This window comes from Leptonotus elevatus, chromosome 2 (assembly GCF_054856555.1).
Source record: "Leptonotus elevatus isolate MCC_2025b chromosome 2, RoL_Lele_1.0, whole genome shotgun sequence".
Lineage (NCBI taxonomy): Eukaryota > Metazoa > Chordata > Actinopteri > Syngnathiformes > Syngnathidae > Leptonotus > Leptonotus elevatus.
Window position 1 is genome coordinate 25,970,518 of NC_141240.1, and position 14,325 is coordinate 25,984,842.

Genomic DNA, 14,325 nt, shown 5'->3' on the forward strand with positions numbered 1-14,325 from the left:
ACACAACTCAGGCAACGATCTCCACACGGACGTCAAATTTCATGAAGTATCTGGGAAGGAGGGGAGAAAAAAAAACATTCCACAATCCCCCAGGAGCAGGTCTCTTAGCGATCCTTTTTAAAGCGGAAAGACGAGTCCAGCTGAGGCTTGTTGGATTCTGTGATAGATGATGTGTTGGAGGAGGTCCGAATGCGGCCCCCCCAGAGGTTACGACCAAAAGGGGGAGAGGGGACACCCAGCAAGAGGACTTGGGATGTGACCGAGATCCAAACAGCTGGGACTGACTGGGACTTCGCAATTCAGGACATGTCCACACTGGAGGGAAAGATGGTGACCTTTCACCTTCTTGGCAACACCATGTCCAACATCTATACGTGTGTGTGTGTGTGTTGTATATGTATATATATATATATATATATATATATATATATATATATATATATATAATTTACAAATCTGATGGTTATTATTATTATCATTATTATTATCACTACACACACCTGCACTCACATACGTATTATGGTGAGATATATAAAATATACATAGACGGGCTTTTCGGAGGCTTTTACAAACAAGCGCTGCTAATTAATTATTTACTGTGTGTGTATTTGCATGTGTGTGTGTTGTTGTGACAAAACCTTGGGAGTGTGTTTACTTTGCCTTTTGTTTATCACTCATCTGTTTGTGCTGCAGTTAATATTGGACAGAAACAGATTTTTTTTTTTTTAAGGCTTTGGCCCCCTCCCCCCACAGCCGATGCCCCTTCCACCCCACCTACGAGACGTGTGGCTTGTCAATCACAGCGTGACATGCGGCGTGCCCATTCAGGATGTCATGCGTCGTTTTGGAAAGCGTCCAACTTTGGAGACTCAGCCAAAGTTTGCTCCATGTTGACGTCATTGCGCAAACACAAAGAGACGCTGAACACGGTGGACAACAAATGAATCACGGCGAACCTTTAGTCACGTGCAAGCCAATGCCTCGTCAGTCCAACAAGTGGTGCTTGTGTTCTTTTTTTCACGTGTGTATTTTATAATTAATACAGAGTAGACAAGTCAAATGTAATAGGCTTATTGTGTTTTGTACTGTAACGAACGAACTAACTAAGTGTGTTGTGTATTCCGGTGTTGCCATTTCTGTTTATCACTCTTATGTCCTACTGTTAGTAAACGCAACATATGTCTCGCGGGAAGAGAGGGTCTTTACGTGCGGCTTTACGTGTGCGTGAGTTCTGGTTTCCGGTGTTGGCTGCGGCCAACAGTAGCTGTTTGTTAAGCTAAATAAAAGGGTGACATCCCAACCAACGTTTGCGTTCTTGCAGAGTACGACAGAGAGAGTGTTGTGGTTATTTTTGTGGACTAAATAGGTTCATTGAATTAGCAATAATAATGTTTATTATTAGCTAGTAGTTTTTTTTTTAATTACATGGATCACACAAAGGCACCTACTAAGGGGGAAAGAAGGTCTTACTGTTGACTGTGAACTTGTATTTGTTTTGTTGAGTTCTGCTTTCAATGTTTTGTATTGGAAAAGATGAAATGAATTTAAAAAAAGTATTTATAATAATAATAAATTAAATAAAAGTGACCTGAACCAGTGGGGAAAAGGGGTGGGAGTTAATAACAAATATCACAATGAAAGAAATCCGATCTAAAGATAAAAATAATACACATTTAAAGGTGAGGTCTTTAGTTTTCACTCAGAAATAAACACTTCTTAAACACTGGATGTATACACATGTAATCCTTCTTAATCAACACCTCTGGGCTTCTGTTAATGTGTGGTGGTGATTTTGTCATCATCCACCACCACTCTATTTTGCCATTTTGTTGTGTTTTGCCATGAGAGGGACGTTTGTGGGCGGAAAGTCTATCTTTACCCCTCCAGCCAATCACAGCGGGGGGCGTGTCGCTGAAGGCAGGCGCAATGTTGACGAGAAAAGTGGGGGTTGAGCCATGGGAGGAGTCCGTTTTAAATTGGCTGTTTACAAACACAAACGATTGTGTTTACAAACACAAACAGACAAAACTAAAGACCCCACCTTTAAAGCTGTCATTTAGTGATTCTCCATTTGGAAAGTGGGCTCCCTCTACTGGTACATGAAATAATTACTACCTAAATGAAGCTGAGTTGTATTTAACGTGTAAAATCAATACAGTAGAATTTGTCCTAATAATACCATTAAAAAAAAGTCCCCCAGTGATATCCGACCAGTCAGGAAATAAGATGTTATTTGAGGTTTGTGTCACCATAGATCTTGGAGGTGTCACCCTGTTTGAACTCCACCCAAACATCGAGAGCTCACTCGCCCATGGGAGATGGGAAAGAATGAGGAGGAGGATGCTCAGTAAACAGACACTAAGAACAGCATTAATCCCACAAATCTAACAGCTCGCACAGACAAGTGATGTGAGGACATCGCACGAGCATCAGTCGTGACACACTCAATTCAACACACCATCAATCATGTTTGTTTTTATTTACTTTTATCATTGCTGGTTGGCCTTGAGTGTTTTGTAAGGAAACATTGCGATAGCTGCGTCCCACAATCAGCGAATTAAGTCCAAGACGTATCAAGAGGAATGTAAACAACTGATGACTCTTCAGAAAGGGCAGCGCATCCACCAGATGGCACTGTTTTGTTTCTCAGATTCAACACGCAGCAGTGGTCCAATTAATGATAAAATGCGTGTACAGCTGTTCGCAATAGTAACCGTGTTTCAGTCACAAACAGTAAAGCACACAATGCTTGCAGTAGCTTTTAATTCCTGCGAATTGGGAACACTGCACATTCTATCCCAGATCTAAACATGGAAGAAAAATGTTTCAAGCATATCACTCCTTTTCTCACCAGTTTGTATTGGCTGAAAGTGTCTCATTAAGAAATTCCCACGAGAGTTGTGTTTATAAATCGCCTCCGTTCATCCTTGGTGATGGATGGGCGCTTCCCCTCACTGACTCCTAAAAACCGGTCATCACAATCTCTTTTGCCACTGTTTCACAACCGCACACGCGGAAGCCTCATTTTTACATTGACCTTACACCCCAAGCGGGTGGGCTCTTACGGTTTGTGTTTGTGTGTGCGGTTGCGTAGTGGCAAAGTTCATGTTTGAAGAAGTCCCTGTGAGGTTGCTAATGAAGGACAATCCTTCATAACATTCATTCCAAAATAAAAGAAAATGAACAGTAAGCAGAATTACATTGTTTCCATTCTATTTTATTGACTCTTTTTTTGTTGTGTTTACAGTACACTGACCCAATGACCCCCCCCCACCCCCCGAAAAAATAAAGTACAAAAACGTGCAAAATTATGTGAGAATGCTGACTGAAAATGTAAATTAAACGTGCATGATATAGTGTGTTGCAGTTTATATGACATGCCTCATCATCACCAGTGCAAATAAAACCAGTCATGGTGTCTGTATTTAAAATGGAAGTACAAAGTCAAATAAAACCTTGAAACTGAAATAATAATGTGTTTAAAATACACAAAAACAAAAGCACCACTTTTTTCAGATTCCAGGGCTTTTTTTTTTTTTTACATTTAAGAGCATGAAAACAACAAGTAAAGATTCAAGTTACAGCTGTACTGTAAACGAGCATGCAGCAGTGTTTGGCAACTTGGTAGAGAGAAAAACTTTACACTCCGATGGGAGAATTCTTCACCATTCCCTTTAAAACTAGGACGGAATGTCATCGCTGGTGCCGAAACCACACCAGAAATGCGCATAATCAGTCTTCACTCGGTTAAAAATAAAATCATCTTCCTGAAAAAGGGAGTGAAATAAATACAACTATACAATTAAAAAAACGAAATGTGTTTATCCCTTTTTGGGAGGCATTGAATGGCCGAGGAGCGATTTGCGGAAGGTTTTAGCTCCCGATCAGAGGCGTCGTCTCCGAGGTGCTGGCGTCCAGCCTGTCTGCTGCTTTGCCGTAGCTGATGAACTGCACGGAGATCTGAAGCGCAACGTTAAAGATGAAATGACAACAGGTGTCTTTTCAAATGTCTACTTTGGCCATCTCATAGATATTTGCAATTGTGTGCGCACAGTCACAAGACGGCCCCCTGAAATGTAGCAAGTACACGCTAAAGCGACCGTAAGCATGGCGGCGTAAGGATACAAAGACGTCCAAGAGGAGCGTTCCGAGGCTTCCGATGAGCCAGGGCAGGTGATGGATGACGTAGCTGTTCTCTCCTTGACCCTGGTCAGGGTTCTTCAGCAGCACGCTCAGGCCGTATGTAGTGTTTCCAAGGATTACCAGCGCAAACAGGAAGAAAGACACCCCCTCCGTTGACTTCCTCTTGAACTGTTGGGGAGAAGTCAGAGTTGAACATATTCAATCACTCCCTTCACAAATGACTAATAATCTTGGACATGCACACTCACACAATCAATTAATCCACAGTGTTAATTTAGGGTGAATATTTTGGGTAACACCGTTATTTCACATTTGTAATGACACTCACTATACTGTACATCTGTATACATATTTAATAGGCCAAAACAGGTGTTAAACTCAAGGCCCGTGGGCCAGATCTGACTATCCACGTCATTTTATGCAGCCCGCAAAAGCCTATTTCCATGAAATATGTTCAAAACTCGCCATAAAAATTAAATAATACCCAATTACATAAAGGTTCTATGTGGTCCCTCTAGTCTATACACAGCATTCTGGTGAATATTGTGTTTGTAGAATATGAGTTAAGTAGCAAAATCTACACGTTTGTATTAGTGGTGCAACGGATCACAAAAGTCATGGTTCGGATCGGATCTTTTTTTGGATCAGACCAAAAATCAAATAAAAAGATAAATAGTACTTTGTCTTTATTTTGTAAAGCGCTTTTACCATAAAAAAAAAAAAAATCTATTCAAAATGTCTAATATAGCTATGTAGGATTTAGTGTCTTCATTTATTTTGTAAAACGCCTTTTCCCAATAAATAAATTTAAAAAAACAATACAAAATGTCTAATATAGCCATTTAGGATTTAGGAACACAACTTTTAAGTGCAATATGAGGCAAAAACATTCTTATTTTTACATGGTTCCTGTGTAAAATAAGGTATTAACGGCTTACAATTGTGTAGAGCTAAGTTTGACATTTTGAGTTGAATGTTTTTCTTTTTTCGTGGGCAAAAATGTTTTATAAAATAAATGAAGACAAAGTTCTATTTATCTTTTATTTTTTTAAGTAATGAAAATACCTCAACGTGCAATTTAAGGCACTTCCCTTCTTTTAAACATGGAAAGTGAATTACAAAGTAGTCTAAATCCGGAATATTGAAAAATAATTAAAGTTAAGCTGCCAAACTTACTGAGCCGGCAGCCAGACATTTAGACAGTCATTGGTCACGCTAACAGGTAGCCGCTAGCCACTTACGTCTGAGACTTCTGCCGTGTCATACGTTGACGGCGTAATTAATTAGCGGTTTCTTAGCGTCCTAAATTAGCGAGTGAATATGAGTTCGGGATAGCGTTGCGTTGATGTTGATCGCAACTACAATGTCAATCAACTACGATAAAGTAACGTCTGAAAGAGAAGTCAAGCTAGCAATCACGACGTAGCCGAACTTCAAAGTAAAAGTGTGCTTAGGCTCTTTGCTTTGCCGTCAATGTATTACTGCATTTGGTAAACTTTATTGTGAAGTTAGACTTAGTGTGTATACTCCGTTGAGTATGTTTCAGCTTCCTTGACATGTCACAATGGACAGTGAATGCGCACTTTGTTTTTTTTCCGAACTGCGGGGCCTGATCCTAACCGACCACGGATCAATGATGATCCGTTGCACCACTAGTTTTTATCCATCTCATAAATAATGTTGCCACTTGCTGTCGACTGAAAATGACATCACAGTGCCTAAGGGTAGGTAACGACCAATCACGGCTTATCTTGCCAATGTCACATGACCAAACCCGGATAACATGTGAGCCGTGATTGGTCGTTACCTGAGCAACTGTGATGTAATTTTCAATCAATCAATCAATTAATCAATTAATCTTATTTCATTCATTTTAATCAGAATGTTGTGTTTACACTACTGAAAACCTTATTATTAAAAATAAAAATGTCTAACTTGACTTTCTCTTTAAGGTTCCCACAGAAGAAATAAGGTAAGCAACAAGCAGTATATCAGACTTGTACTCTAGCCACACTAAATAGTTTAAATAGAATTCACACTGTTCGGACTGTTACTGGTGCACTTGTCTGTATTCTTCATTTCCTTCAAGACCGACTTGACTTTCCTAAAGAAAATATTGACGGTTCATTTTCAAAGTCCTAAAATGTGCTCCTGTTTGCACAAAAGATAAAGATTTGTTTTGCATGTTTTCCACTTACTGAAGAGAACGTGATGTGTTGCCCCCCGGGGCAAACCACAACTGCGATGTGGCCAGCGATATAAACAAGTTTGACGCCTCTGCTCTATAATCCAACAGCCATTAACTTCGTACTAAACCCCCTTTAGCCACATGAAAACCTCAGGGTTCAAAAGGCCATCTTATACGACGTCATATTGCACGTGACCTTAGTTCAGCAGGCAAAGGATGACTCCTGTCAATGTTTTGCTTTTTGTGACATGTAGTCTATGTATTAAAGGGGAAGTCAAGCCCCCCCAAAAAATTCTATGCAGCCACACGAGTCTGAATATTGTATTTTGGTTAAGATTACGTTAATAGAATATGAGTTAAGCAGCAAAATCCAACCGTTTTTATCAATATCAGAAGGCGGCCATTTTGCCACTTGCTGTCGAGTGAAAATGACATCACAGTTGCTCAGGCCTCAGGTAACAACCAATCACAGCTCAGCTTCAGAAAACTGTGATTGGTCATTACGTGAACCCTGAGCAACTGTGATGTCATCTTCAGTCGACAGCAAGCGGCAAAATGGCCGCCCCCTGAGATGGATAAAAACAGCTGGATTTTGCTGCATAACTCATATTCCACAAATGTAATATGAATCCGAATGTAGTATTATTGTCAAGAAATGTTTAAGGTGGACTTCCCCTTTAAGAGAAAAGGAACGTGAAAAGGTAAGAATACACAAAGGACACTATATAGGACATTTAAGCAACGTAGCAGGCTAGCTCGTGACTCGCTAGAGAACATGGGGAATATTTTCGCATCATTAAAGACAAAACATTAATTTACAATGACACGAGCATGACACATCTGCAAAATAAATAAAAAAATTTAGTACGTGATGTAAATACGTCCCATGTTGTCATACTCACGTTAGTGTATATCTGAGGAAGTCTGGAACACAGGTAGAGCACTGACGATATCGAGCCAATGGAGAATCCGATGATCTCTTTGGGGGTAAAAGACTGAAGCCATAAACACGAGAGAAGAGCAAGAACATGATTTAAATAAATAGTTGCAATAAATTCATTAAAAAAAAAAAAGATTATTAAAAATTAGGGGCAAGAGGCGATTAATCACAAATTTCATATCTGTTCTAAATGTACAATAAAAAAAATCTAGGTTTTCATACTCTTGTTAACAAAAGTGGAAAACAATTAAAAACTAATAGAAATAGTTCAAATAATTTTTTTATGTTTATAGGCGTCAATGGCAGTGAATGAGTTAAAAGCCATCCGCATCACTCTAGATTTAATTTAGCCCTTATTTGAGCTATTATGATCCTACTTAAACGCAATTACAGAAATAATAGTTTTAAATAGGGATGGGCAAGCACCAATACCTGGTATTGGTTATCGGGCTGTTACCGAGCCTTATTTCAGGGTATCGGTATTTGAACCCTTGTGGTCATTTTACAATCAAAATCTAGGAATCAGACATTACAAGAATAGAAAATTGACATCAATTTCATGGAATTTTAAAGGTACAGACTGGATTTAGTGACATCTAGTGGTGAACTAATATAATACATACCATTTTGAATTACGCGCACTACGGTGTCTCAGAGGCCACACTTCGCAAGCCTATCAAAAATCATTTGGAGTGAGCAAGTGAGCGAGCAGCCCCGCGAGCAGGAGTTAGCCAGAGCGGCTAAACAAGAGTGGCTAGCGGGAGAAGCTAGAGAGAGCAAAGCAAAGGGAGACAAGCGGCAGGAGACCAAATCACGGGAATTAGCTAAGATTATATTTTAAAAATGTACGTTGATGTGATAACATCTTTTTTGCATATAATGGAAATCAATAAAAAAAATATATACATTTTTTTAGATGAGTTAGTGAATTAGTACACCACTAAGTGGTGCTAGATTTTACACAGTATTTCTTTAAGGAAAAATACTCTATTGGGATATCTATATGCTTTTTTTTTTAAGTTGTCAATTTTTTTTAGGGTAACAAAAGTACTTGAAGTATCAAACATCCCTATTTAAAAAAAAAAAAAAGATCATAATTTCTCCCACTGACATCAATGTGTATACACAGCTAAATTAATTCAGATAGTTTAACAGAGAACTTAAAATTTTTTTTCCATAATACTCAAAATCATTTATTTTTTGTAATCATCTATAATGATCTCATCCAATGTTGACTGACAGCAAATTTCATTTGGACTTGGTAGAATTGGACCCAGAAGGGATTTCAATCAAAAGTTCTTCCCATAATGAGTAGATGAAAACAAGACATGCATATGTAATACAGAGGTGAATTTATCATTCTTAAAAAATAAATAAAAAAAGTGGTACAAATGACCAAGGCTCATACTGACCGCAGCAAGATCTGTACTCGAGAGCAGCGTACGCCCCGGCCTGTACGGCGAGGGGATGGCTTCCTGTTGGGTGGCGAGCCACCCTGGAAGGCCGGCGAAGCTTGTAGTGAAGCCCAGCACGCATGCCACACCCACCACGTGCAAAACCCTCCTGTCTGGTGAGGAGGAGAACAGCTGAGTCAGGCAAAACAAACATTTCAAACATTCTTACAGGGGGAAAAAAAAAAGAAGAGCTGTGAGGCGAAATGGACAGCGATAAAAGGGAAGAAGGTGACAGCAACATGACAGGACATCATCTTCCTGAGAGTGGAAGTGCAGCAGACTCAACTCTGCACAAATGAGTTCCCTAAAAACATCTTCATCTTAACTGATGACTCCATTTTGTAAACTGTTCATGGTTGTAGTATTAGAATTCTATAATACAAATTTTTCTGCTCCGACTTGGATTTGTCCAGCTTTTAAATCACTATTCATGCAATCAATGGGCGGTTTTATTTTAACTCATTCACTGCCATTGACGGCTACAGACGTAAAAAAAAAAAAAAAATAGAACTATTTCTATTAGTTTAACATTTTTTCCCACTTTTGTTAACAAGAGTATGAAAACCTAGATTTTTTTTATTGTATTAGAACAGTAATAACATTTGTGATTAATCGTGAGTTAACTAGTGAAGTCATGCGATTAAAAATTGTAATCGCCTGGCGCCCCTAACCTTTAATAATCTTTTCATTAAAAAAAAAAATTTAATTAAAAAAAAAAATTGCATCAGGCGATTACAATTTGTAATCATAATTAATCGCATGACTTCACTAGTCAACTCATGATTAATTAAATTTTATATCTGTTCTAAATGTACCCCAAAGAAATCTAGGTTTTCATACTCTTGTTAACAAAAATGGAAGAAAAAAAGTTAAACTAATAGAAATAGTTAAAATGATTTTGTTTAAGCCTATAGCTGTCAATGGCAGTGAATGAGTGAATATTATTTGTTTACTGTAACAACTACAAAAAACGAAAGAAATGCTATGTTAATAACGAAATAATTTATTGCACATTGTCCTTCAACAACTTTGTTAAAAGCGATTTTAGTGTTGGCTGCAAAAAAAGACATGATTTGATTTGTTAAAAAAAAAGGAAAACAATTCAGTAGAAATGCACAATTACGATTTGTAATCTATATATATTTTGGCACTGTTGACTTGGTAAAAGGCCATCGATGTATTAAAGGTCCGTTTCAAACGTGTCTAGGTGAAAATAATTCTCAATAAACAAAGTATTTTGCATACAGATGAAAGTAATTAGCAACATGTAACTCAGTTTGACAGGATTCCTTATATTTGAAAAATAATTGAAAACAGGATACTTACTTTCAACCATTCTGTTCCTCATCTTGTAGTATGAATACATGGCCAACATCAACAAGTCCGCCAAAACATAATAAACTGCAGTGTATGTCTAAAGGAAGAAACACACAGGGTAAAACGAAAGAAAGAAAATCAGACAGATATAGTGGGAGTAACATTCTATAATCTGGTTAGCCAATTCATATATAGTTCAGATGAATTATTTAAATCTGGCCCATTGAGTCCTTTAATAGTTCCAAAAACTGGCTAAATAAAATACATTTGTTTAATAAAATATGTTTATTCACTTCTTATTTTATTTGTATTTGTCTTATTAGTGCATTAGTTTATTAACAATCAAAAAATAAAAACATCTAATTCTCATTGTATTTGTTTAACTGCTTAATTAATTCATTAAAAGGAAAAAAAATCATGAATTAATTGTTAACAACACGTTTTTAAAGTGAGAACAGCTTAACTTTCCTCATACAACGTCCACACTGCCATTCTGTGTTTTTTTTCAGATATAAACTGACAATTGTTGATGCAATCTTATTTGAATGATGTTAAGCAATTAATAATCACTGATCAAGCCACACCGAGCATAACAATAGTGTGATTAAAAGCTCCACCCGGTGATCACTCATCACGTCTTGAAAAATATCACAGAGTGAAACCTTGAAAGTCAAAACATTCCTCAAATCTTACAATTCAGGGCGGACAATTTAAGTCACACAAAATGTTAAATCGCTGTCAAGCACGAAGTTCCGCAACTGTTCGGTGAGCAATTGAGCATGAATGCATTAAACACACACTTGTGTTTTCTTTCGCTTTTTCTGGTTACACGTATTCAATAAGACCTCTAAAGCCGATACCCTTATCAGCCACCCTCTTGTGGCAGTTTTACAATCAGGAAATAGAAATTAGTAGAATAAAAAATTGCCATCAATTTCATACAATTTGAAGGAAACATGCTATTTGGGATATACAGTTTAAAATGATCGGTCCTGTTTTGGGGGTGACATTTTATGTATCAAAAGTACTAGTGGTATCTGTACTTGGTATCTATTCGCATGCATGTGAGATCAATCAGATTTGCAATAAAGTTTTGCCATTCATTAAGTTTACATACGGTTTATACAACTTAATATTAACAGTGTTGTTTTCAGCTTGTTTTTACACTTGTATGACAGACAGATGTTCAAAAAACGACTTTATAGTTAAGCATTACTGTATGATGGTGACAGTTTGACGCAGAAATCAATTATGTCTACTTCTATTGTTTTCTGTGGAACAAATAGTTTTGAAATCTGGGCAAAACGGAGGAAGTCCAGCATCCCGGAACAGACTGTATCGACTTCAGAATAGCCATTGAAATAGGAAATTGAAATTTGATAGTGCGCCACTCGTCATCAGAAGAAGAGAAGATCTTTTTCACCTGAAGTGGAAGCTGGTCTGCCAAAAAGGACCCCACCAGATTGCAGGTGTCACCTCCCAACCACAACAGCAGAAACCAAATGGAGAGCGCACTGTCCATATTCCCCGTTTTGCACGAGCTGTAGTACTGCCTGTGAACAATCCAAACATACGTTGTGCTGCGTTCTGGTGAAGGCTTGTTATTTCCCTCCACAAGGTCAAGAGTGGGCAACACTTACGGCAGTGAGGACATCATGAAACAGAGGATAGACAGCAGGCCCAAGTAGACGCTGGCCATGTCCCTTGCGTCCTGGGCACATTCTCCAAGACCATCCCAGACCCATTTGGACCCGTTGGGGCATAATGTAGTTAGGTTTCCACCGGCGGCCCATCCAAAAGGCACATTTGTGAGGACTCCGTCCTTCAACATGTTCTACAGACAACAATTGCTGTGAAAATCAATTGTAAATGATTGTCTCCAAACCGGTAAACAACGTCTCGCATGGTGTTTCACAATGTTTATTGAGCCAATACACATATTTTACATGAGAAAAATCTCATGGTAAACAACCGGGCAAAAAATGTCAATAATGACTCGTCTCAATTTACTCACACATTGAGGTTATTTGTGTACTACATACACTGCTATCTACTGGAAGACAGTTTCGCCTGCTTGGTCTGCATTCAATATACATAGACAGAGGAAGGAGACAGATTATTGGCAGTGGATATTTTCCATGACCGGCAACTCTCCTGCTAACGCTATTTCGCCGTGAACAGCTGTGACTGGTCAATCTCCGCACCGAGTCACGCACTGCGCGTGGTTCCTGCTTCGCTTGATCTTTTCACAAAGTTTTCATTTTGTTTTGCCACCGAATATAGGCTGCTATCAGCATTGCCAACCTAACCCCAACCCTGGCACGTAGGTTATAGTGTCAAATGTCAAGACAATATAGTTAAAATAATAATAATAATAAAATCGCCTCGAACCCGTGAGCCCGCGCTTACGTGGTGGTCACCCTCACCATTATGCCACAACACAAAGTAACACAACTCACCGGCTCAGAATTTGTGCTTGTTTTCGCGCTATTCGTGGCAAAATAGCTGGCGAGTTGCCGGACTAGACAAAATATCAACTTCGTAGATTATTTGTAGGAAATAGTTCTCGTGAAAATGAAACGGTGGAGAAATGTAATGTAATCAAATTTAAGGTAATCGAATCAAGCACGCATTCATTTTTACAGTCTTAACTTTTCGATCTAAAATGACATCCTATGGGCTCAAGTATCTCGACCTAATTAATTAATAAAACACGATTTCCAATAAAAAACAAATTCGAAAGGACAAAGGTTAATCGTGTGACCCCTTTTAGATTAACCGAAACCTCATCCGTGTGGATACAGACTTCTAAATGACACATCTACTTGCGTTTTGTGCAGTCAGCAGATAACAAAGAAAACAATATTGGCCACTTAGCTAGCTTCTCATATAGCAAGAAACAGGTGACTGAGTTCCTTTCGACTGTCACCTTCTAACATTAAATAAAACACGTCAAGTGAAACTAAAATGAGCAATGAAAAGGTATCTTGCCTGTGCAGTAGCTGGTCGGCGGATATAATAAAGCCCACGCACAACGAACGGTTCTGTTAACTTCGCCGTGCCCAGCTGAGGTAAAAACAAGGAAGCAGATGACAAATAAACAAGCTCGCTGAGGCCTGATTGGCCAGAGCGTCGTTGTCATGTGACGCGTAGTGGGCCAATAGCGAGGACGAAAGCAAGAAATCGTCCTGGCATGTCCATCGATATATGATATGATATGATATGATAGACAGATAGATAGATAGATAGATAGATAGATAGATAGATAGATAGATAGATAGATAGATAGATAGATAGATAGATAGATAGATAGATAGATAGATAGATAGATAGATGTTGAAAAATGGCAATTGTGGCCACAGTATAAATACACAAAATGCTAATTTGTGGCTACGAAATAGGCATAACATGCAATGCAAACAAATGTACATTTGTGGCCACCATTCACAAGTAACCGTATGTTGTTATGGGAGGCGTGGGAATAACAAATCAAGTGCAATTTATCTCAAAGCAGTAAGGCATTCTTGTCTTGGGCTCCTGTACTTCTTTTCCATATTTAAAACCAAATGAATAAAACATAAGTTTGGTGGGAATTGAGCGTTCCTTCTTGTGCCACGTGACAACGTATAATGCTGCACACGGTGTTGCGATGTAATGAAGCCTTTGTGGATGCCTGTTAGGTAATGTGTTAGGGTTAGACAAAGTGACATATTGTGCAGGCTGCAGAACAAGATTGTGTTATGCTTTCCAAGTAAATGCCACTTTGCAGAGAAGTGTCATAACTAATGCGATGGCACATGTTGTGTACCAGCACACAAAGATTTCCCACGACCTTGTCACATATCCACAAACCTTGACAAAAATTGCATCGTGTGTCTTCACGTGCCGATTTGGTGATTAGTGAACACTGTCACCAGCTTTATATTTTTTGAACACGGTCGCGAAAGTGACAGTGGTAATATGCCATCCTGTGCAAGAAGAATGGCTGGGCCAATATTGATTTGTTGTTCAAATTCAAGGTTGAGTTAAAGCAGTGCCAGCCTGAGGCACAAGACAACTCAGCAGATGCTTGGGGAACCTTGGCAATTCAATTTAGGGAAATTTGAGTACCCCCAAAATGAGCTTGAAACACCTGGTATATGGGCTGGCCTTTTGTTTAGAGCAAGGGTGGCCAAGCTTGGTCCTCGAGAGCCATTATCCAGCCTGTTTTCCATGTCTCCCTCCTTCAGTGCAGCTGAATCTAATGATCAGCTCATCAGCAAGCTTTGCAGAAGCCCGATAAC

At 38.7% G+C, this 14,325-nt stretch overlaps 1 protein-coding gene across 2 annotated transcripts; it reads right to left on the bottom strand.

Moving 5' to 3' along the window:
- Positions 1-3,286: 3,286 nt before the first annotated feature.
- Positions 3,287-13,134, bottom strand: slc66a1 (solute carrier family 66 member 1). Of its 2 annotated transcripts, none has more exons than XM_086066950.1 (8): positions 13,034-13,134; positions 11,683-11,876; positions 11,466-11,595; positions 10,052-10,139; positions 8,684-8,838; positions 7,234-7,326; positions 4,126-4,311; positions 3,287-3,960 (listed from the first exon to the last, which is right to left on the bottom strand). In XM_086066950.1, the coding sequence occupies exons 2-8, from the start codon at positions 11,871-11,873 to the stop codon at positions 3,874-3,876; spliced, it is 930 nt and encodes a 309-aa protein (XP_085923076.1). In that variant the 5' UTR covers positions 11,874-11,876; positions 13,034-13,134; the 3' UTR covers positions 3,287-3,873. The 2 variants fall into 2 exon arrangements, with proteins under 2 accessions (XP_085923076.1, XP_085923077.1); XM_086066951.1 differs by having other exon boundaries at positions 11,683-11,892; positions 13,034-13,115.
- Between the last annotated feature and the right edge of the window lie 1,191 nt (positions 13,135-14,325).